A 24651-nucleotide genomic window follows, 5' to 3' on the forward strand; every position below is an offset into this window, starting at 1 on the left:
TATATATATTTAAATAAATATCTATATGCATATCAATAATATTAATAATAAATATTACGTTTTTTTATATCATATCTTTAAGCAGCACTTTAATTAATTTAAATGTTTTATTAATTAAAAGTTTTTGTGTGGCTGTTAAGATAAAAATGTAATCAGTAACTTCAGTCAAAATACTTAAATGTGCAAATGTACTTTTTGAGGTTTTCCTTTGTTTAGTAGTGCACAAAATCACTCCAGACTATTATCAGGTAGATTACTGTAATCTCTGTCGGATACCATGCATTGCTCAAGCAGATACTGTATGTTGAGTGACCCTGTGACTGCACTCTTGATTAGATCACCCTCATTGAGTCTCTCCTCTTTGTTTCTTTCAGAGAGGAACGATCAGACGGAGCAAGAGGAAAGACGAGAGATCAAACAGAGACTGAACAGAAAGGTAAACAACCTCAGTTCAGTTCATTTCACTCGCAGCATGCTTTATTTTTCTGACTCATTTGTATAAATGGTGGTCACTGAATAGAAGCCGTTGGTCTGTAAAATTATGCTTTTGACTGCTAACATTACTACTTGCAATAAGACATTGCTATTAAACACTGTCTAGAGCTGAACAAGCAGTGGTTTTTAGAAGGGTAAAGCAATTTTGTGGAGCAATACTGTTCAGAAGTAGTTGCATCAGATTGAGAGAATCTCTATTAAAGTACACAATTAAAGATGAGAAAATGAGAGCAGGACCTCAATTCTTGGAATGTTTGACAGCATGTTTGCAATGACCAGTAATAATACAGTAACACAGAGTGCACACGCACATTACGTGATGAAGTCTAGTGAGTTAGGTTAAACTAGTGCATACTTTCACTGCATGATTCAGTCTATTAAAATGCATTTAGAATGATCACATGATTCAAGATGTAGATATTCATATCATTTCATGAGGTTAATCAATATCACACGAAGAGTGCTGTTTTTTCTCCAAAAGTCAGCACGATTACAAATGTGATAGTGATTTTATACAAGTTCAGTAAACAAGAAGTTAATATTAAGAGACTTAAGTTTTAGTCACTGTGAACTGTTTAGTAAGTTTAGTGCTGTGAACTGACCACACAGAATATGAAGAATATCAAAAAATTCAGGAGTTAGCTGTCCACAGTACATTCTTAAAAACTAAAGGTGCTTCAAAAGGTTCAAGCGATGCCATAGAAGAACCATTTTTAGTTCCACAAAGAACCATTCAGTCAAAGGTTGTTTAAAGAACCATTTCTTGCTTACCTTTTTATAGTCTGAAGAAACCTATTTGCCACAAAGAACCTTTTGTGAAACAGCAAGGTTCTTCAGATGTTAAAGGTTCTTTATGGAACCATTTAGACAAAAAGGTTCTTCTATGGCATCGTGAAGCACCTTTATTTTTAAGAGTGTAGTACTTTAAATGCTAGCACAATAACACACTCCGCAAAATAATTACCATTATCAATAAAATCCCGGAAAATATCGGGATAGCTTTTTTGTCAATATTGCACACCACTGGTTACTTGCAACAATAGACATGTATCTCATAACTTGCATTCTGCCCCATTAACAGCATATTTTTTTCCTCTCACAGCTCAACCAGAGGCCGACAGTTGACGAACTAAGAGAAAGAAAGATTCTGATCCGCTTCAGTGACTACGTGGAGGTGGCCAAAGCCCAGGACTATGACAGGAGAGCTGACAAACCCTGGACAAGACTGTCTGCAGCTGACAAGGTATGAGACAAAGAGCTGACCTCAGCAAGTCTTTACACTGATCTACAATTAGTCTTTAAAGTGATAGTTCATCCAAAAATGAAAATTCTGTCAATTCCTCACCCTCATGTCGTTCCAAACCCGTAAGACCTTCGTTCATCTTCAGTACACAAATTAAGATATTTTTGATGAAATCCATGAGCTTTCTGACTAGAGGTCACCCGATATATCGGTTTTGCTGATTAATCGGCACCCATAGTTGATTGGCAGAACTATCGGTTATCAGCAAAAATTCATGCCGATAGTTTTCTTGGTTGGGTCCATTGCTAGAGCCTTGAGAAGGTCCTCATTATACAGCATTTTACTTGTGCAGCTCTTAAAAAGGGTCATAAATCGCCTTAAATTGATATTTAAAAATTCTGCCGATACACTGTAAATAGTGAAATAAAATTTCATGAAAACATTCATGAAAGCATTTTTGATTGACATTTAGACTTCTATTTGATTTTCTATATTTAAAAAAAAAAGTATTTTTTATTTGGGCTAGTTAAATAAATTTTCGGGCTACCAAAATCTGAAGAGTACCTGCCCGAATGGCTACCAGAGATTTTGAAATATGAGATGGCTTTAAAGATCTTTAGCTTGACTGTTGATGTAACATTACGATTAATAAAAGCTGTAGAATAGAAATATTGTTCCTTGTTAGAGTGTGTTAATTTCTTTAAAAAAAACAAAAAACAGTTGCTTTTGATAACAATAATGAACTATGAACTTACTGTAATGATCAATGTATAATTAATATTAATATTTTTATTTATTTAAAAATATGGTTCAGTAGGTTACTTTTTATTTAAATAGTAGAGCACAAAATATTTTCCATTCAGTAGCCATTTTAAAAACTATCGGTCGATTAATCGGTATTGGCCAGTGTGGTCCAACCTAACTATCGGTAAAATCAAATATCGGTCAACCTCTATTTCTGACCCTGCATAGACAGAAATGCAACTGAGACGTTGAAGGCCGAGAAAGGAAGGAAGGACATCATTAAAATAGTCCATGTGACATCAGTGGTTCAACATCAAAGACTGACACAGAAGAGAAGAAATTGTTGAAGTTATTTGTTTTCTTCGTATCTTCATAACATCATGATTGAACCACTCATGTGACATGGACTATTTTATCAATGTCTTTACTACCTTTCTAAACATTGAACGTGTCAGTTGTGTTGCTGTCTATGCAGGGTCAGAAAGCTCTCGGATTTCATCAAAAATATCTTAATTTGTGTTTTGAAGATGAACGAACGTCTTATGTGTTTAGAACAACATGAAGGTGAGCCTTATAATTCAATAACCCAACACAGAGAAAAAGGTGCTATCCTTTATTCTTAATGATTCTCTTAAGTTTTCTAAACGCAGTACATTTGTGATCTAAAAAGCAATCTAATTTGTGTCAGTAGTCTTCTCCCTCTCCCCACATGACTCGGTTAAATCATTATGGAGTGCACATGTTACTTGAGGATGCACTTAGGTGACTTTTATTTGCGATTCCACAGGCGGCCATCCGTAAAGAGCTGAACGAGTTCAAAAGCACTGAGATGGAGGTCCATGCTTCAAGCAAACACCTAACGAGGTCAGTATGCGTGTACAGCACTCACAGATTTGCCTGCGCTATTTTTAGATCCCTAAAATCCAAACAGCGTGGTCAAAAATGACAAGGACACAAATGCGTATAAAAATCATGAACGTGTCACCTTGACATGAGTGGTTTTGGACAACAGGTTCCTCTCGACATAATCATGACATTAGTGGCCATTAAAGCTCTTAAGTATGATCTTACTAAAAATAACTGATCATATTGTGGTTGTGATTGCGAAAGGCACCTTTGTTGATTTCTCTCCTCTTGATCAGGTTTCACAGGCCCTAAGAGGGGGTTTTCTTCTGTGAAGAAAATGCTGAAAGCGGCGTTCGTGTTAAAATCCTGGAGGTGCCTCTTCCAGAGCCGTGGCTCCGTCCATGGGATTCCCTTATTCTTCCAGCGCCCTGGGCCGAGTGGTGTTTGGGTGCGGTTAGCGCTGGAGGCTGCGTCTCCACCGCGGGCGGCCACAGGAGAAGCCTGAAGAACATCTGCGGATACATTTAACCTGAGGCTAACTGAGTGGAGCGGCAGATGACTTTTTGATGTTTTTATAACTGGACTGCATTTCAGTGACTGCTAAGAAAAGATGAATCAGTTCTGGGTAAATGTTTGTGTACATGTAACCAGCTCCACTCTAAAAAAAAAAGGTAAAAAGTAAAAAAAAAAAAAAAAAAAAGTAAAAAAATACTTGAGGGTTAATAAGCCTGCTATAAATGAATTTCATATTTACTGTACAAAAGTCAGTTTGAACAGGGTTGTTCATGTCATCACTTGAAAGAAAAAAAAAACTTTGTAAGCACTACTTGTCTTCAAAATACAATTTTGGAAATACTTCTGCGCTGTTGTGTTTTAAGTTTGATTATATACACACTACAGTTTAAATGTTTCCTCAGCTGGGATCGTGTAAAGCCCTTTGAAGCTTCATTGAAACTGCAATTTGGACCTTGAACCCATTCATCCCCATTGAAGTCCACTATATGGAGAAAAATCCTGGGATGTTTTCTTCAAAAACCTTAATTTCTTTTTGATTGAAGAAAGAAAGACATAAACTTCTTGGATGACATGGGGTGAGTAAATTACCAGGAAATTTTTATTCTCTAAGTGAACTAATCCTTTAACTGCAAGTAAAATTGATAAAAATGAACTCTTCCAAGCTGAAACCATCAACTGAACACATGAGGTTTGCTTATTCAAGACTTAAGATGCTTTTAGAATCTAGTATCTCTTTTTAATTCTTGCGCACATAAATCTGAAGTTGATTAATAATCAGGTGGGATGTTTGAAATAAATGCATTTGTTCTAACATATATGCTTTTCACAACTATTCATTATTCATATTAAAAACCACAAGCAAATATGTGCGCTTAAACCATTTACAGCCAACCATTGTTTTAAGAAGACCAGAATAAACATTAAGTATAAATATTCAACCTTTTTTAAATAGGAATATTTTAAAAGAACATAACATTTTTATATCTAAGCATACAAACATATTTTAGAAATAGCTTTTAAAGTAATAATAATAATAATAAAAGTCAAACGGTAGCTTTTTTCCCCTCAGGTCAGAACCTTGATGCATCAGGAAAGAACAAGGATTGCAGTCCTCTTCGCACACTCGTCAGCTCTTCCTCTTGCTGCAAAGACAAAAAAATTGAGTTCAGTCCAGCAGAATTGTGACTTTAAGTATAAATTAATATGAGTTGTGTTTGGGTTCTCTCACCATTTCTTTGAAGAAACGCTCCTGAACTGACTTCATGTTCTTCTTCATCAAAGACATCTGCAACAGAACCAAAAAGCTTTCTATTCTAGACATTGAATAAGGTTAAAATGCAACTATAAGGGATGTAATGATATCAAAATCTCAAAATGATAATATCACAATATTAGGTCCACAATACAATATTGTTGTGATATAAAAAATAAGACGCCTGAACGAAGTGCACGCTTTGCTTTCAAATGCACAGTGAAAACAGACTTGAAGGGATTAAGCCATATTGTGCTTTCGGTTTTAGTTCATTTGACAGATACTGTGCCAAAGCATAATGGCCCAAACACGTTAGATGTTAGAATAAGATGTTTTTTAAACAGATTTTAAAAACTACACTTTTTGCTCAGAAAACCTAACGTTTTATATCGTCATGTGACCACGATAATATAAAGTAATATAGACTAATAACTATTGAACCATGTTGGACCACACATTTAAAAAATGTTCAGGTCCTCACCTCCACAGAGAAGATTTGTTTCTCGTACTCCAGACTATCACACACATCAGTCTGAATTGAGCTTTTCAGCTGCTGTAATCTGAGACAGCAAAACAACAAGAATGAGCAAGACAAGCACTTACATTACAAATCCAATGTACAAACAACAAATACAAGCAGAGGTAACTATTCAAAACAATCAACCAGACACTTAGTTTGAATCTAGAGAAATGGACAAAGAAACATACTTTAAAATGCATGCAAACACTGCTGAGTGGCTTTCTTAAAGGGACAGTTCACCCAAAAATGAAAATTTGATGTTTATCTGCTTACCCCCAAGGCATCCAGGATGTAGGTGACTTTGTTTCTTCAGTAGAACACAAACAAAGATTTTTAACTCAAACCGGTGCAGTTTGTCAGTCATATAATGGCAGTCAATGGGACCCATGGCTTCGAGAGTCAAAAAAACATACAGACAAAACCAAATTGAACCCTGCGGCTATGATGATACATTGAGGTCTTAAGACACCAAACAATCGGTCTGTGCAAGAAACTGAACAGTATTTTTATAATTTTTTACCTCTGATCCACTGCAATGTCCAACTGTCCTGAGCGCGTTCACAACAGCCGGCGCGTGGGGCGTATACGAGATCTGGCATAATAGACGCATGCGTGGAAGCGATCTCTCACGCGTATACGTCACTCAATGTTTACACAGTGCAGAGAGACTGTGTATACGACGGCTACTCAAAATGGTAATTACTTGTGCTTATCCTGATTGTTGCAACCGATTAAAAAAAAAAAGATTACATTTGGTTGCGCAAACTCATCCGGGAGTGCTGACTTTTCCCCGACTCCCAACTTTTGAGCCTGATCGACTGAAGTTATGGTAGCCTGCTCTTCGTCACGCACAGGTTGTTGTGAACGCGCTCAAGACAGTTGTACATTGCGGTGGATCGGAGGTAAAATAATTATATAAGTACTGTTCAGTTTCTTGCACAGACCTATTGTTTTGTGTCTTAAGACCTTAATGTATCGTCACGAGCCTCAGGGTTTAATTAGGTTTTGCCTGTGTATGTTTTTTTGACTCTCAAAGCCGTCTGTCCCATTGACTGCCATTATATGACTGACAGACTGCAACAGTTTGAGTTAAAAATCTTCGTTTGTGTTCTACTGAAGAAACAAAGTCACCCACATCTTATACCCTGGGGGTATTTTTGGGTCAACTATCCCTTTAAAGTGGTCATGGAACTGCCGTTTTTATTATTTTGTTTGTTTGTTCTCTAAGGTCCCTTTATAATATTATCAAGATTTTTACATCAAAAAACATCCTAATTTAGAAATAATAGGCTATTTTCTGTCTTGTTTTTGACTCCCCTCATCAGAACGCTCTGTTTGAATAGGCGTGGCGAATTGTAGACTCGGAAGTAAATGTCCACTGCTATGATTGGCTAACAATAACTTGTCTGACAGTTTGACAGCCTACTTCCTTCATAGATGGACACTGCTGTGATTTAGGTCAAAAATGCATACTCAGTACATATCAACCTATCCTATCTGTAATAACAAACAAAGCAATAGTGACCACATAATAAAAAACGTGTGTGTTGCGACATTACTGTCAGATTCAATATAGTAGGCGCAGCATCGTGTTTTAGTTTCAAGTCTTTCTGAAAATTCTGTGTCGAACTCTTTGTTTGAAAACAAATCCACAGTAAAATGAAGTGAACAAAGGACCGAGTTCTTACTGACGCAGTCTGGAAAGTCATTAACATAAAGTTCATCCACTCTTTCAATGTAAGGATCAGATGGAAGGCAATGCAAAGACTGTGGCGGGGCTAAACAGGCAGTAATTTATAAGCAGGCGTTGATCTTCTTCTGCGGAGGCTGTTTAGCCAAACTATCACATTATAAAGTGACACAATCCAGAACCTGTTGTTTTAGCAGACTGGCTTCAATACAGGCAGATTTTAGAAAGTTTTCAGTTATGAAACTTACAAGATGTTAGTACAATGATGTTGATGTCAAAATATAAAGGGAATTTTGGTTTCTCAGTTCATGACCCCTTTAAAAAAAGTGATTTTTTGCATGAATGTGAACGCTGATTTACTGTTTAATTCACACTTTCTTAACAGCCATTTTTTTTAATTATACAACCCTCTGTGCACCTGACTAAAATCAGGTCTTTAAGGGGTCCTTTTTTAAAGATCTGAAGAAATCAAAAGATTCTTTGCATAACAGCATTACAGAGTGAACAAATAACCAGCATTACATAAACCTTGATGTTTTTCCCTCTGTTGCATCTTGTTAGTTTCGAGTGGCTGGAAAATTGTGTTTGTTGCTGCGACCCAGAACAACCCACAGATTTTTTCATAGTCATGAATAGGTCTTTTAGACATGATTACATACTAAGTGAACAGAACCTTTATCAAGGGAAGATTAGTTCCATTTACATTAGAGCTGGGAAATCTATGGCATTCATCTCTGGTTCATACAGCAGCTGTTATATTCTCACCTCTTGGTTCCTTTCTCTTGGTAAGCGTGGAAGGCCAAGGTCTGCTTTCCCCAGTAAGTCTGCGGATACAGTGTGATTAAATCAAAGGCTCTTTACTCGTGACCCTGGACCACAAAACCACAAAAAGTAGCACGGGTATATTTGTAGCAATATCCAACAATATATTGTATGGATCAGAATTAATGTTTTTTTTTTTTTTCTCTTATGCCAAAAATCATTTGGATATTAAGATCATGTTCCACAAAGATATTTAGTAAATTTCCTACCGTAAATATATCAAAACTTGATTTCTGATTAGTAATTAGCATTGCTAAGAACTTAATTTCGACAACTTTAAAGATGATTTTATTTATTTTTTTACACCTTCAGATTGCAGATTTTCAAATAGTTGTATCTCGGCCAAATACTGTCATATCCTAACAAACCATAATCAATGGAAAGCCTATTGATTTATTGATGTATAAATCTCAGTAAAAAAAGACCCTTATGACTGGTTTTGTTGTCCAGGGTCACAAATATATTTTACACATTTACTTGCCCATTTGCAGTAAAAGTCCATTTGTGTTAATAGACACTTGTCAAATCAAAACACTCGTTACCGTCAATTCCTCCTCCATGCTTCTCAAAACAATGTCATCTTGCTCTAGGTTTGCTATTTCACTCAACAGGACTTGTTTAACTTTCTCCAGCCTCTGAGTACTATAAAAACAAAGACAAAGAAAGCAGAAGTAAATATCAGACCTGTTACTGGGCAGAAACTCCCATCTTTTCTGAGTCATAAGTCATGTCTGACCTGTACTGGTGTACTTGCACACTGACAGAGGACATGTGCTGCTGTAAGGTCTTTAAAGTCTGCCTGGTGTAAAGATCCATTTTCTTGCAGCGATTCTGAAAAACACACAAGACAAGTTATTGGAAAAATGCTAATAAAAACACACTGAATGCTTCAAGATGCACAGCGGGTTTTGCATGCAAGGATGTGGATCCTCAAGTAGTTGGCTCATGGAGCTGGCATGGTTAGCTAGGGTTAATTTAGGGCCCCTCCACACGGAGACACATTTAGCTGCATAAATAAAACATTTGTATTGTATTGGCATTTCGTCCGACGGATCCAGTATTTTGGAAGCCTGAACAGTGTTAATTTTGACAGGCATTTTTGATTTAGTCTTAGTCACATTAATAGACTTAATAGTCTTAGTCACATTTTTGGTCATTTGAGTCTAGTTTTAGTCGACGAAAAGTCATTGCATTTTTGTCAACTTTTTTGATACCTATTATATATGTAATCTTCAAACAAAAATAATCATTAATTCTTCTCTCTTTAGACCAAATCAATTAAGCTTATGATAAATCTGAATCTAGGATTCAATTTGGGAAAATTTTAAATGAATAATAATGAATAAAATGATAAAAATGTTCATGTTTATTCCTTCAACAGCAGTGAAAAAGGAGCAACTTATTATAGTTTTCAGATACTGTAGGTTTACTTAACAAGTATACATTTATTAAACATCTTTTGTTGGTTAACATTAATGACACAGATAGGTATTTAATTAAGAATGCTGTCCCTTTAAGACGAAAGGAATGCATGTAATACTGACACACATTCAGTTTTCACCCACCTACACTGCAAAAAAATGCTTTTCTTGTTTCGATTTTTTGTCTTGTTTCCAGCCAAAATATCTAAAAATTCTTAAATCAAGACAGATTTTCTAGATGAGTAAAATAAATTTTCTTGTTTTCAGAAAAAAAACGAGTCAAAATTAAGTGTGTTTTTGCTTGAAACAAGCAAAATAATCTGGTGTAAAATGGGGTAAGCAAAAAATCTTACTTTAAACAGAAAACAAGATTATTTTTCTTACCTCATTGGCAGATTATTTTGCTTGTTTCAAGCAAAAACTCACTTAATTTTGACTACTTTTTTCTGAAAACAAGACAATAACTTTTACTTGTCTAGAAAATCCTTCTTGATATAAGAGTTTTTAGATATTTTGGACACAAAACAAAAAATCTAAGTAAGAAAAGCATTTTTTGCAGTGTATTTACGTTCACTTAAGCCATAACCGACTGTATTTATGTGTGCGAGAGAGAGAATGAATCAGCTATTCAAACAAATCAAATGAATGAATCAGTAATGAAATCAGTGACTTACTGCCACCTACGGGCAGTTTTAGTTTATTTTTTAAAGTATTTTGTTATTTAAAACATTTAATGTGTATATATTCATTTTTTTATATTTAAAACATTAATCTCAACATGTATTTTTGAATTTAATAGCACTCATGTCACCTCTGAGCCTCATTAGATGTCTGAAAATACACTTATAGCCACTTTTGAGTTCTTCTGTGCCACCTCTGTAGTACAAATTAATTTTGTTAATACTGATTTAATTTGATTGGTAACTTATTCTTCTTATTCTACTTGTTTTTATTCTATAGCTTTAATTAGACATTTTAAAAAGCTTATAAACACACACATACTATATATATATATATATATATATATATATATATATATATATATATATATATATATATATATATCTGACATAAAAGATGACACTCTTTTAATAAAGTTAGAAAAATGCCATTACAAAGGCAAAAAAAAAAAAAAAAAAAAATTCCCATGTAACTTTAAGGAGTCAAATATTACCTTGTAATGGAAAGGCTCATTTTTGATCAGATATTTTGGTTATTGATTTGCTGCTGAAATTTCTGACTTTGCTCCTAAAAATAAAAGTAAGCGTAGAGCCCTGGTCTGGCATGTATACAGTGCCTTGCAAAATTATTCATACCCCTTCATTTTTTTCACATTTTGTTATGTTGCTGCCTTATGTTAAACTACTTTAAATTACTTTTTTCCCACATCAATCTACACTCCCTACTCCATAATGGCAAAGCAAAATATAGGTTTTTAACATTTGTGCAAATTTATTACAAATAAAAAACTGAAAAGATCCAGTTGCATTCAAGTATTTATACCCTTTTCTGGGACACTCCAAATTTAGTTCAGGAGCATTCATATTGCTTCTAGATGTTACTACACTTCGAGTGGAGTTAAACTGTAGCAAATTAATTAAAAATGAGTATGATTTAGAAAGGCACACACCTCTCAGAAAAGGTCTAACAGCTGAAAATGCATATCAGAGCAAAAACCAAGTCCTGAGCTCAAGATAACGTTTTTGCTTTTTTTTGATTTGCGTTAAGGCAATGATCTAAGGAAGAATTCAGAAAAAAATCGGCTGCATTGAAGGTTCACAGAAAATGGAAGACGATTGGAACAACTAGGACTCTAGCCCCCATCCAAGCTGACAGAGCTTGAGAGGTGAAAAGGTGAGGCAAAGAATAGCAGATAATTGCCAAATGCAGATGTGCAAAGCTTGTCACATCATACCCAAAAAGACTTGAGGCTGTAAAGGTGCTTCAACTATGTACTGAGTTAAGGGTATGAATACTTATGCGATGCACTTATTTCAGTGTTTTATTTTTAATACATTTGTAAAATTTGTTTTTTGCTTTGTCATTATTATGGTGTATGGAGTGTAAATTGATGTGGGGAAAAACTAATTTAAAGCAATTTAACATAATGCTGCAACAAAACAAAATGTGACAAAAACAAAGGGGTATGAATACTTTTGCAAGGCACTGTACTACATTGTTTTGAGTCGGTTTCAGTGGTTTTGTGTGTACGCAGATATTTCTTGTGATGAAGAATGAGGAAAAAAATATTGGATGGGGAAAGCTCTGGCTTCGTGTGGATGGGCCCTTAATGAGAAAAGTGAGATGACAAGCACCTTGATCTTCCTCTTAAACTCTGAGCTGAACTGATGGCAGATTAAGCCCACCTGCTGAGCAGGCTGGGTCAGGTCTATGTCTGCCTCCACACTGGTATGCCTGCAGCTGGACCTCGTACAAGATGACAGCGTCTCCACTTCCTCAGCTGCAAGGGAACACGCATACACTACCCATGAGTCACCTGCATAGTGAGTAAACTTACTGTAGATGTACAGTACAGCTGAGCTTCTGAATCATTCAGTTTTTTATGTTTACACTACCATTTAAATGTTTGGGGTCAGTGGTATTTTTTGTTTCTAAGAAATACTTTCATTCAGCAACAATGCATTAAATTGATCAAAAGTGACAGTACTTGTTGAATAAATGCTGTTTAAAAAAAACGGAAAAAAAGTCTCAAGTCTCTCATTACTGGATATTGTTGTTTCCTTGGCCCTTTTATTCAGGCCTTTCTGGTAACTTCTCTTTCTTCTCCCATTGTCTGTGACTATGTCCTCCTCTTCTTCTTCCTCTGTGCTGCTCTGATCCTTCATCAGCGGTTTAATACCTGAGGCACAGCAACACAAAGGGTCTTTTTACACCTGGTCACTTCACACGTTTTCTCTGATCGGATAGCTATCCGATCATAAAAAGACCAGGTGTAAATGCCCTCTGAAACGCTTTCAAGATGCATTTAAATCCAATCGCTCAAAACCATGTTATATTCAGATATGATAGTGCTAATGCAACAAGCATCAACACGGATGAGTAGCTGAGGTTAATAAACAATCATCTGCAGACATCAATGCGGGAGAGGTGTATCTGACTCCAAGCAACATTTACACTGTTGCCGCAGGTTATATTAAAAACTTGATTTTCACAACAGGGGGACTTTATATATCATATATGTTCTGATTGGCTAGCATTACCACAAGGAACAAAATACTTTATGCTGGTAACTTGCCACACCATGCCTTGTTAGGGTGATGAATAATTTTCTTAAAAATGTGATAAATACCTTTACCAGGAGTGAAGGATTTATCAGTATACACAAACAGCTTTCTAGGCTTCATTTTCAGAGCTAGCTGCGATGGAGAAGGAGCCTTATTTTCTTTGTCCTCTTCACTATCTTCATCTCTCTCTGAAAGACTAGCAGAGTGGCTCAGCGTGACATGCGTGTGGATGGCTGTTGGACCTGATTGGTAAAAAATTGGTACAAAAGGATGCTTATATTTGTATACTAACAAATGAAATATAAAACCACAACACAACAAAAAAAATCTCCCCACCTGACTTAAATTCTAGTCTTTCAACCTTCCTTGAACTACCTTTCTGGGATGCTGGTGTTTTCTAGAAGTCGTACAAGAATGAAGTTATGTGTTATTGAAATGCACTACTATAAAAAGTGTAACTGTACTCAGAAATGAACTGTTAAAGCTGTACCTCTAGCTCAGTGCACATCAGGGCCATGCTGCTCACAGATATGTGAGAAGATTGGCTCATTGTCACAGAAATGACAGACCTCCTTTCAAAAGATGTTGGGCTGGGTTTGTTCATGACACCTCTCTGCTCTTCCTGGAGGTGTGGAGGAACGTGTGGTGAGGGCAGGGTGGATTTCTCCAGGGGTTGAGTAGGGGACAGTAATGAGTGGACTGGACTCAGCTCAACCTGCAGGAGTTATGCATTACATAAACCAGTGGTTTTAATTCTGGTCCTGGGGACCCACTGCTCTGCACATTTTGTGTGTCTCCCTTTTTGAACACACCTGATTCAGATCATCAGCTTGTTAGGAGAGAGATCCATGTACTGAACTGAGTGTCTCAGACAAAGGAGACATACAAAATGTGCAGAGCAGTGGGTCCCCAGGATTAAAAACCACTGACATAAACATTAATATTTAGAACAAATGACAAAGACAATAAGTTTATGCTAAAATAAAGACTTAACAATACACTCAAAGCACACTGGTCTTTGTACCTATAGTGGTCCCAAAAATTTAAGTCCACTTAAAATGTATGAATGTAATTGTATTACATTGTAAAATATCAACCCAAATGGCATTCATTTTAAATAAAGACAGAAAGATAACACAAGCACACTTTTAAAAAAATCACAAAAATTCATACACTGTTCAAAAATTTGGGGTGAGTATGATTTTTAATGGTTTTAAAGTAAGTCCCTTATGGTCTCAAAGGCTGAATTTATTTGATCAAAAATCAGTAAAAAATAGTAATATTTTTGAAATATTATTTCAATGTAAAAGAACAGTTTTCTATTTGAATAAATAGCAAAATGTAATTTATTTCTGTAATGCAAAACTGAATTTTCAGCATCATTACTCCAGTCTTCAGTGTCATATGATCCTTCAGAAATCATTCATGCTGATTTACTGCTCAAAAAATATATTTATATCATTGTTAAAAAAACAGTTGTCAGGAATGTGTAGTATATTTTTTAATGAGTCTTTGATGCATACAAAGTTCAACAGAGCAGCGTTTATTTGAAATAGAGATCTTTTGCAATTATAAATGTATTAACTGTCACTTTTGATCAGTTTAATGCATCCTTGCTAAATAAAAGTTCTTACTAATCCAGGGTTTCTGCAGAATTTTTAAGCTCAAATATAACACTTTTTAAGACCTTTTTAAAGACCTGCACAAATAAAATTAATACCATATGGGAGGGGTAGGGAAATGTCTATAGTGACATATTAAACTGTAAAATGACTGTAAAAGGCATAATTTACAGATCAGATAAAAGTTTTCACAAAAATAAAACGTTTTATAAAATGACAAACTTTACATTTCAGCCTTTAAACCATTTTTAAGTCAAAAGTATTAATTTAAACAATTATTATCAATAAATTATTCTATTAATGAAATAACATAAATTATGGGTAATGATAATAATGATATCTCAATATTTTCTGGGATTTTATCGATAATGATAATTAGACAATATTTTGTTGAGTGTGTTATTATACTGGACTACCGTGGACAGCTGACTCCTGAATTTTTTGATATTCTTCAAATTCTGTGTGGTCAGACCTTAAATTTGGTACAACTAAATTGAAGGCTTTTTAAGGCCCTGCGGAAACCCTAGAATCCCTAACTTTTGAACAGCAGTGTATCCAAATAAATATGCAAATAAAAATGACTTTGGCATCAGTTAAAAGTAACTGCAAAAAGAAACATTAAGTTAAATCTTTATTTAGCATAATTTTTTGCAGATATTAAAAATATTTTTGAGACAACTTTATGATCAAAACTATTTTCATCTATTGTTGATGAAACACTATGGTTGTTTTCTGTTTACCTGAGCAGCAGGTGGATTCTGCTCAGAGCCTCTTGAGCTGGTGGAAAGAGGTGTTATGGAGTCAGACAACGGTTTCACAGCAGCTTTATTCCCTGGAGTTTTACGGAGAGAGGAGGCTTGGATTTCTTTGAGAGAACTGAGAGGCTGTAGTGGAGGAGAGTCGGCTTCGATCGGGGAGATGGACAGAGAACGGAGAGGTGTAGCATTGGATCTCATGTTGATTGTTAGTTTTTCATCAGCTACAGAGGAAAAATAAAAGTTTCACAGCAGTTACACAAGATGTTGTGTTTATACCAGTCTGTGCATTCAATAATACTGTGATTCAGTGCCAGTATTAAATACAATTATTACTTGTATATAAATGTTACAAATACACATTTCAATTGACAGCCATACATTTATACAAATACAATTAACTAATTTAAGACAGCTTAATTCTTACATCTCATCTTCTCAATGGAGGGGGGTGAGGCAAATGTGGAAGATAATCTTGCAGCCCAAGATTCTTTTTGTCTTCTGGCTGACCCCTGAACAGATGACATCTTCTTCACAGTAAGATGCTCTGGACTAGACATCTTCTTGCCTTTGTTATTCCTCTGATCTTGCAGAATCGTTGCAAAGCCTTTATCTGCCTTTTTCTGTACATTCTTCTCATTTTGTAGCTTGGCTACGTCTAGAGAAGTTTTCTCTCTCTTTTCTCCTTGTTCTGTGGCTCGATGTGGGACAGCCTTCCCAAGCGTTGCTTGTTTCCCAATTGCTTTTTTCTGTTTGGAACAGACAGAGAGATAAAGCTCATCAGGACCATCATTATCATTAGTCTGTCTATACCCTGAAAGTCTTAAATAGTTACAACTAATGAAGATCCCTGTGAATTGTGCTGAAAACCACATGCCTTAGGGGGTGGTGCTTTTTCGCTCTCTGACAGACTGGACTGGTTGTCTGAGTCAGACGGCTCTCTGTAGGTTCTGGTCAAGGCTGCAGCTCTTTGAGGTCGTCCTGTGGCTTTTTTGTTATTGATGCTTGGCTGCCTTTTATCCTCTTCTTCAGCCATTTTCTTCTGCCTCTTCTGTTATTCACCCAATCCAAGAGAAAATTGAATAATTACTATAAATATGACCGTAAAAAAATACAATACCGCTGATACAAAAAACCCTAACCAAACTATGTTGCAAATGGTTCATTCGGAAATGAAAGAGTATAGTATATGGCCTCTTTAAGAGGAAATTCACGTCCAGAACAAAAATTTACAGATAATTTACTCACCCCTTTCTCATCCAAGATGTTCATGTATTTCTTTCTTCAGTTGTAAAGAAATTATGTTTCTTGAGGAAAACATTTTAGGAATTATCTCCATATAGTGGACTTCAATGGTGCCCCCCAAGTTTGAACTTTCAAAATGCAGTTTAAATGCAGCTTCAAATGGTTCTAAACAACCTAGCCGAGGAAGAAGGGTCTTATCTAGCAAACCGATCGGCCATTTTCAAAACAAATTTATATTCTTTTTAACCTCAAATGCTCGTCGTCTCATCTCTGCGATGCGTAGTCTGTGTAATCTGGGTCAATACAGTTAGGGTATGTTGAAAAACTCCCATCTCATTTTCTTCTTCGACTTCAAAATCATCCTACATCGCCATTTTTTTGTAAAGGGCGTTTGATCTTCTTTGCATATTCACCTTGTAAACATTGGGTTGGTACTTCTACAGCGATGTAGGAAGACTTTGAAGTTGGGAAAGAAAACGAGATGAGAGTTTTTTTTTAACATACCCTAACTGTCTTGAACTGGAAAAAAACTGTTCACGCACACCTAGACAAGTGTTTGAGGTTAAAAAGTATATAAAATGTAAATTTGTTTAGAAAATGACAGATCATTAAGCTAGATAAGACCTTTCTTCCTCGACTGGGATCATTTAAAGCCCTTTTGAAGCTGCATTTAAACTGCATTTTGGAAGTTCAAACTTGGGGGCACCAATGAAGTCCACTATATGGAGATACTTCCTGAAATGTTTTCCTCAAGAAACATAGTTTCTTATCGACTGAAGAATGAAAGACATGAACATCTTGGATGACAATGGGATGAGTAAATTATCTGTAATTTTTTGTTCTGGAAGTGAACTTCTCCTTTAAGTACAGAGCACTTGATCTTACCCGCTTTGGCTTGATTTGTTCTTTCACCGGTTTTGGTGGAGACAAAGGTACATATGGTGATTTAACTGAAACAAAATGAAAGTGAAAGAGATTAACTGGCACGGGATAATGTAAAAGAGAGAAAGAAAAGTAGTTATCAATATATTGTGTGTAGACGCCATCCATCACTAAGGAGTTAGGAGGTAAAGGAGGTGACGTGAGGCCAAGTGTGGTGACCCATACTAGGAATTTGTGCTCTGCATTTAACCCATCCAAGTGCACGCACACACACACACACACACACACAGTAGTGAACACACACACCCGGAGCAGTGGGCAGCCATTGCTGCGGCGCCCGGGGAGCAGGTTGGGGGTTTCGGTGCCTTGCTCAAGGGACTCACCTCAGTCGTGGTATTGAGGGTGGAGAGAGTGCTGTACATTCACTCCCCCCCGCCTACAATCCCTGCCGGACCTGAGACTCGAACCCGCAACCTTTGGGTTACAAGTCCGACTCTCTAACCGTTAGGCCACGACTGCCCCAGTTAAAGCCCCAGTTAGTTCACCCAAAAATGAAAACTCTGTCATTAATTACTCAGCCTCATGTTGTTCCAAAATTGTAAGACCTTTGTTCATCTTCAGAACACAAATGAAGATATTTTTGATGGAATCTGAGAGCTTTCTGAGCCTGCATAGACAGCAACGGTAAAACCGGCTAAAAAGCAGTTAAAATATGTCAGAACGTCGGCTCCTCTTGGGAACGTGCAGCAGAGACTGGAACGTGTCAGTTGTGTTGCTGTCTATGCAGAGTCAGAAAGCTCTCAGATTTCATCAAAAATATCTGCATTTGTGTTCTGAAGATGAACAAAGGTTTTACGAGTTCTCAACGACATGAGGGTGAGTAATTTAAGACAGAATTTTCATTTTTGAGTAAACTATCCCTTTAACGTCTGCAGATGACAAATAAGAGTTCAAAACACAACAGTTGGAGATGTAAGAAATCTCTTAAATGCAGAGATTGCTGTAGCATACATGCAGTGTCAGCTGGAGGAAAGATGGGTTTAACTGGCTGCCTGCTGTAATCTGCCACTTTGGGCTTGGGTTTCCTGTTGGCTGAGTTTAACCAGCTAATCTCCGTCATGTTGTCTGTGTCCGTATCACTAAACAGGTTTTTCTTCACATTTGCCTTGGCAACCTAGGTTGTAACACAAACAAGCATTAAAAGTGGATTTTTTGTGATTGGCGTAAGTTAAATCAACAAATGTCATGTGTCTATCACCAAACAATTAAAAAAGAATGTGAAACCTTTGGAAGCCGTGGTTTCCTAGCAGACTTGGACAGAGTCTGAGGATTACTTGGTGCACTAAAAAGAAAACGCAATGTAAATATGCAATAAAATACAATGTATTAATAATCTGTGTTTACAAATATGCAGGATTCCTTTGGAGAGATTTTAACTTAAATGTGTACTGAACAATGTTGTTAGGTTCACTTGTTAAACACTAGAGGGTGCTGTTTTTATAAATTAACAGGATTACCTGCTTTCCACTCTTGATGTATCAGATGATTTCTTTTTCTGAAGAAGACAAAATTGGGATAAAAATATTTTTAAATACTCTAAAAATTATATAAACGTTTAATTTGCATTCAGAGCTATTGGTGTCCTTACCACGCTAATTTTTGGTGTGTCGTCTGTAAATGCATAAATATCCCTAAGGAGAAACCAAATAAATTCAGCAATTCATGAAAGCAATTTTCAAACTAAACAAACCTAGTTTAAGGGAGTGAAGTCAGTAAAACGCAATACTCAAGCTGCTGGAACTCCTTCTTGGATCTGTCATGTGCTGAGCTTGAACTCTTTGCAGCAGCTTTCTCCTGTAACACAATGTGTAGAAAAAAGGTTAGCATCACTTTTGTAACTAGATGTATTGATCTGACAATATTTCTTTCTTTCTAAATGACTTACAATGGAGGATGGACAGCAGCTCTTATTGAGTAGATATCTGAAAGTGAAGGTAACATTGTGATTGCATGTGAGGAAAGAGGAAAAGGTAAGGCACTGATTAAAAGTCTGTGTAACCTGTTTGTAGATGTGATATTTAACTGGAGCCTAGGTTCATGGGTTGCTGCTTTGGCAGTTTTCTTATAATGACTGGATATCATTTTCACCATACCATCTGCAGCTTGTGCCACCTTCAGGACATTAACAACAAACACAGTTTAATATAGTTAGGATATTAATTAACAGGGTAGTAAAGAGAAGACAGAAAAACATGGAGAGAAATTAATGGGATAGGGTCCCCCCTTGTAAAAAAAGAAGTACACTTTAGCATACTTTTAAAAAAGAATGTTTACAGGTATTACTGAAACACATTAAAAGAACATAGTAAGAATACATAAAAGTGTGAACTGAATGTAATGTTATGACACTTAACTGCACGTTTTTTATAATTAAAATAAAACATAAAATATGGGAAATATAGTAGGACTTAAGTGCCTCTTCATATGTACATTACCAGTCAAAAGTTTTTGAACAGTAAGATTTTTCATGTTTTTAAAGAAGTCTCTTCTGCTCACCTGCATTTATTTGATCCAATGTACAGCAAAAACAGTAAAATTTTGAAATATTTTTACTATTGAAAATATTTTCTCTTTGAATATATTTTAAAAATATAAATAAAAAAGTAATTTATTCCTCTGACTTCAAAGCGGAATTTTTGGCATTGTTACATACTCTAGTTACATGATCATCTTCAGAAATCTTTCTAATATTCTGATTTGCTGCTCAAAAAACATGTATTATTAATATTATTATGTATGTATAGAGTAGAATTTTTCCGGGTTTCTTTGATGAATAGAAAGTTAAGAAGAACAGCACTTATCTGAAATAGAAATCTTTTGTAACATTATAAATGTCATCCTTGCTGAATAAAATATTAATATTATATTAATTTCTATAACCTCCCCCTCCAATAGTAAAGTTTCTATAATGTTACAAAAGCTTGTTATTTAAAATAAATGCTGATGTACTTAACAAATCAGAATATTAAAATGTTTTCAGAAGGATCATGTGACAATGAATACTGGAGTAATGATGCTAAATAAGCCTTGATCACAGGAATAAATTACATTACAAAATGTATTCATACAGAAAACAGTCATTTTAAATAATAAAAAAATATAGACAAAAAAATATTTCAAAATGTTACTGCTGTTACTGTTTACTACTATTGCTGTACTTCGGATCAAATAAATGCAGGCTTGGTGAGCAGAAGAGACTTTAAAAAACATTAAAAATCTTACCATCTTACTACTGTCTTTGAAATATGGTTCAAGTATACTGACAAGCTGGCAAGCACTGAAAACTAAAATATACTTTCATGTAATTTCTAATGAAACGCTTGTCATGCATTTAAATATATTTGTAATCATGCATTTTTAACAATGAAGTTGTAATTAAGTAAATTTAAAATATATTAATTTTAAATGTAACATCAAATAACACTACAGATAAAATTATAATCACTTTGCATGTGATTTGTGTACTTCTTTATAGTATGACATAAGATTATTAAACAATAATTTAAAATGTAACACTTTCAATTGGACATTTTTACAAAATGTACATTTTAAGTATACTTAAAAGCCTAGTCATGACTGTACTGTCTTTAAATACACTCAAGAGGCTTTTCATTTCATTAATATTATATTATCTGCAAGCAGTTTTTTTTAAAACATACTTTTAAGATTTGAAGTACACTACAAGTGCAATTAAGCACACTTCTTTTTCACAAGGCATGACAGGTCTGATTCAAACCTGCATCACCCACATACTCTTAAGTGCTACATCTTAATGTGCCTAGAAAAAATCGAATCCAAGTTCAAGTAATAGCAAGACCTTGTTTAGCAAACACTAATGATATTTGCTCTTTCTAACATGACTAAAAGAATCTCACATTGTCATGGTCTGATGTGTCGCCCTGAACTTCACTACTCTTCCTTTTCTTTCGTGTAGGTTTAGCAGGCATGGACTTCACTGGTTTCTCCATATTTTCTTTCTCTTGACCTGCAGTCCTGGGCTCCAGCAAGGAGCCTCTCTGGGCTGCAGGGCCATCTGTACCCTGCTTCTCGCTCAGCACCTCCTCCAGTCTCTGAGTGAGCTGGGTGTGCAGCTGCTTCTGGGTCAGGGTTCTGGATTCACACTGTGTCGGGGACAGACGCTGAGGAGGGGGATGAGAACTACCATCTGGAGACGATTACAAAGAGTGCAAAGTTACACAAAGCCACCTGATTCATATAGCGACAAAATATCAGGAACAGTGTTTGGTATAAAATTCGGGTTTTTAAGCAGGGAAATTCAGTAAACAATTTGACAAATTCAGTGAGTAAATAATTCAGCTTTTAACTGATTCAGGATCAACAGAACTAGCTCATTCTTTCATGAACTGGATTACATTTGCTTTCCTGAATATAGGTGCAAGAAACAAAATATAAGCGATGGGGGAGTAATAATGACAGTAAATGAGAATAAGACTGCGCAGCGATAAGATAAATGAAACTAGCACAGCTATGTAGGAAACTGGTTCAAACTGTCAATTATAGTATAGAGGTCATAATAGTAATACAAAAATATTTTACTACAGAATGCCGTATTCAAAGTATTCAAGTGTCATGTATTCAGTGTTGTTTTTGACAACCATCTTAGATTTAGTCTTAGTCTTAGTCTTTTGGACTAAAATGCTTCTTAGTTTTAGTCAAATTTTAGTCACTTCTATATGTGATAGTTTTAGGCCAATTTTAGTCGACGAAAAGTCAAAAAGGTTTTAGTCTAGTTTTAGTCGATGAAAAGTCAAAAAGGTTTTAGTCTAGTTTTAGTCAAAAAAAGGGAAAAAAGTAGTCTTTTAACAAATTAATGTAGGTCAGTAAGTATTTTGCTGTTGGGTAGTGTCACTTATAAGTTCTGAAAATAGCAGATCTATAGTTCAACACAATGTGAGCTTCCGGATTGACTATTTTCACCAATAATTACAATAATGAAGGAATGTTTTAGAACATAAAAGACAAACAAGGATGGAATGCTAAAACGGCTTGCCATACTAGTATAGCAGAGTATTTAATGCTAAAACGGCTTGCCATAGCGTCAGATACTTTTTAAGTTTTAATTGGCATGCACAATAAGCGGAAATGTCATGCATTTTAAACGTCTGACAGACCACCCACTAACATTTTCGTCTATTCTCGTCTCGTCAACGAAAACTCACACACGTCTCGTCATGTTTTAGTCATCAACGAGCCATTTTTATCTTGTCATCGTCTCGTTATCGTCATGAAAAAAAGTGGCGTCAACGAAATGATTTCGTCATCGTCATCGTTGACGAAAACAACACTGCATGTATTGTAGTTTAATAACTTTGCTGATAAACCATACCTTACAAATCTGTTTACTCACCTGATATAGTGCAGTTTTTAGAGCAATCTTTTTGCAGAGTCAGCAGTGATCCACATACCGAGATTCTCTTTTTACTAGAGTTCAAGCTCCAGGGACCTGGAGAACTGATCAGTTACAGATAAAAGACAGACATGCAAGCATAGATTATGTTGTGAGCAGACAGAATGCTCCCTACAATAGATGTAATGTTAAACAGCTGAGAAAACAAAATGCCAGTAGAAATACACTCACAACGAGCTTCCCCTTCTCACAGGTTGAGAGTCTGGGACGATGCTGTTATCTTTTACACAAAGAAAAATAACAAATAAAATGAAAAGCATTTGAAAACATGTTCATATCAGCAGTAGCATTTTCTTAGTATGCTTCACCAATACCAAAAATTTCCTCTTCATGTTCTTTGTCAGCCTGCACCATCTGTACTACTTTTTCTACAGGAATATGCTGGGAAAAAAAAGTTTTTTACAGGGTTAGATATGCCAATAAGAGAAAAAAAAGGGGAGAAAAGGGAGGTAGCAATAATAGAAAACATTAAATAAACAATCTCTCTCTCTATATATATATATGTACTGTATATATACATATTCAGAGCACCTTGTGGTATTTCTTTTCTTTAGCCTTTACGCTTTGGATTTTCTGTTGGTCCTCATTATGAGCAGCAGGGGTCAACTATCAAGACACAAACAGAATTCACTGAGATTACATCCATTAAACGGTTTATGACTTTGTCTAATCAGTAAAGACTAATCAGTACAGTGCCTTGCGAAAGTATTCATACCCCTTCATTTTTTCACGTCTTATGTTGCTGCTAAACTGTTTTAAAGTACTTTTTGCCACATCAATCTACACTCCATGCACCATAATGACAAAGCTTAAACTGTCACAACTTCATAAATGTATTCAAAATAAACAAACTTGCATAAGTATTTATACCCTTAGCTCAGTACTTAGCTGAAGCACATTTACAGCCTCAAGTCTTTTTGAGTATGATGCAACAAGATTTGCACATCAACAATTCTTCACCTCACCTCTTCACCTCTGTCAGCTTGGATGGGGTCTGACAGACTTTTCCAGGATTCTCCAGAAATGTTTGATTGGGTTCAAGCCAAGGCTTAAGACTCAAGGACATTCACAGAGTTGTCTATAAACCACTCTTGCTGTGTGCTTAGGGTCATTGCCCTGTTGGGAGGTGAACCTTCTGCCGAATCTGAGGGTCTGAATGCTCTGGACTGGGTTTTCATTAAAGCTATCTCAATATTTTGGTGCACTGAGCTTTTCTTCTACTCTGAGCTTTTCTTCTACTCTGTGGGGCTGAAAAACAGCCCAACAGCATGAGGCTGCTATCACCACACTTTACTTTTAGGATGGTACTCCAAAGGTGATGAGCAGTGCCTGGTTTCCTTCAAACATGATGCTTGGAAATGAGGTTCATCCGACCACAGAATCTTGTTTCTCACAGTCTGAAGGTCCTTTAGGTGCTTTTTTGTGTTTTCATGTGTCTTCACTGAGGAGAGGATTGGGTCTTGCCACACCACCATAAAACCCAGTGTTACAGTGCTGTTTAACCTTTTGTAGTCCTGGTTGTTTTAAACTTCTTACATTAAGGGTAACAGAGACTACATCCAGTGGCGGAGCCAGGGGGTGGCCAAAGCTTGGCCACCCACTCAAAACTGCCTTTTTTTCTTAACAAGAAGTGCATTTATTAAGACGCGGAACCGCCGTATTACTTTACGACCACATAAAACAGGAGACTTTTGAGACGCGTACCTCAGCACCAGGTGCGAGTCAAACGTGCGCGGAAAAGGTACAGGAGCCAAATAAGCTTCAGTAGAACAACAGTGAACTGCGGTCTGATGAGAGGCTGTTAGGCTATATGTCAGTAAAACTAACTTTTCTGTCCTGTCAGCAACTTCTCTGTGCTCACGGCG

At 36.0% G+C, this 24651-nt stretch overlaps 2 protein-coding genes across 2 annotated transcripts in view; one reads left to right on the plus strand and one right to left on the minus strand.

Annotated features, from left to right (window-relative positions):
- Positions 1-4170, plus strand: part of phactr3a (phosphatase and actin regulator 3a) — a 53415-nt gene extending 49245 nt beyond the window's left edge. The window contains exons 9-12 of the mRNA XM_073823689.1: positions 375-436; positions 1598-1738; positions 3270-3346; positions 3625-4170. Of these exons, the coding sequence (XP_073679790.1) occupies positions 375-436; positions 1598-1738; positions 3270-3346; positions 3625-3640 (296 nt within the window). The 3' untranslated portion in view covers positions 3641-4170. The remainder of the gene's footprint in view (positions 1-374; positions 437-1597; positions 1739-3269; positions 3347-3624) is intronic.
- Positions 4171-4914: 744 nt separating this feature from the next.
- sycp2 (synaptonemal complex protein 2) overlaps positions 4915-24651 on the minus strand; it is a 36866-nt gene continuing 17129 nt past the window's right edge. The window contains exons 19-45 of the mRNA XM_073823635.1: positions 23318-23392; positions 23101-23167; positions 22958-23006; positions 22727-22830; positions 21234-21523; positions 19358-19470; positions 19244-19280; positions 19085-19152; positions 18947-18989; positions 18816-18853; positions 18583-18640; positions 18310-18472; positions 17302-17366; positions 16049-16222; positions 15599-15920; positions 15157-15395; positions 13285-13509; positions 13131-13191; positions 12860-13036; positions 12275-12409; positions 11865-12010; positions 8865-8959; positions 8671-8770; positions 8072-8130; positions 5578-5656; positions 5073-5129; positions 4915-4986 (exon numbers count right to left, since the gene is read on the minus strand). Coding sequence (XP_073679736.1) covers positions 4915-4986; positions 5073-5129; positions 5578-5656; positions 8072-8130; positions 8671-8770; positions 8865-8959; positions 11865-12010; positions 12275-12409; positions 12860-13036; positions 13131-13191; positions 13285-13509; positions 15157-15395; positions 15599-15920; positions 16049-16222; positions 17302-17366; positions 18310-18472; positions 18583-18640; positions 18816-18853; positions 18947-18989; positions 19085-19152; positions 19244-19280; positions 19358-19470; positions 21234-21523; positions 22727-22830; positions 22958-23006; positions 23101-23167; positions 23318-23392 — 3111 coding nt within the window. The remainder of the gene's footprint in view (positions 4987-5072; positions 5130-5577; positions 5657-8071; positions 8131-8670; positions 8771-8864; positions 8960-11864; positions 12011-12274; positions 12410-12859; positions 13037-13130; positions 13192-13284; positions 13510-15156; positions 15396-15598; positions 15921-16048; positions 16223-17301; positions 17367-18309; positions 18473-18582; positions 18641-18815; positions 18854-18946; positions 18990-19084; positions 19153-19243; positions 19281-19357; positions 19471-21233; positions 21524-22726; positions 22831-22957; positions 23007-23100; positions 23168-23317; positions 23393-24651) is intronic.

The sequence above is a fragment of the Garra rufa genome, chromosome 18 (genome assembly GCF_049309525.1).
Source record: "Garra rufa chromosome 18, GarRuf1.0, whole genome shotgun sequence".
NCBI classification, from domain to species: Eukaryota; Metazoa; Chordata; class Actinopteri; order Cypriniformes; family Cyprinidae; genus Garra; species Garra rufa.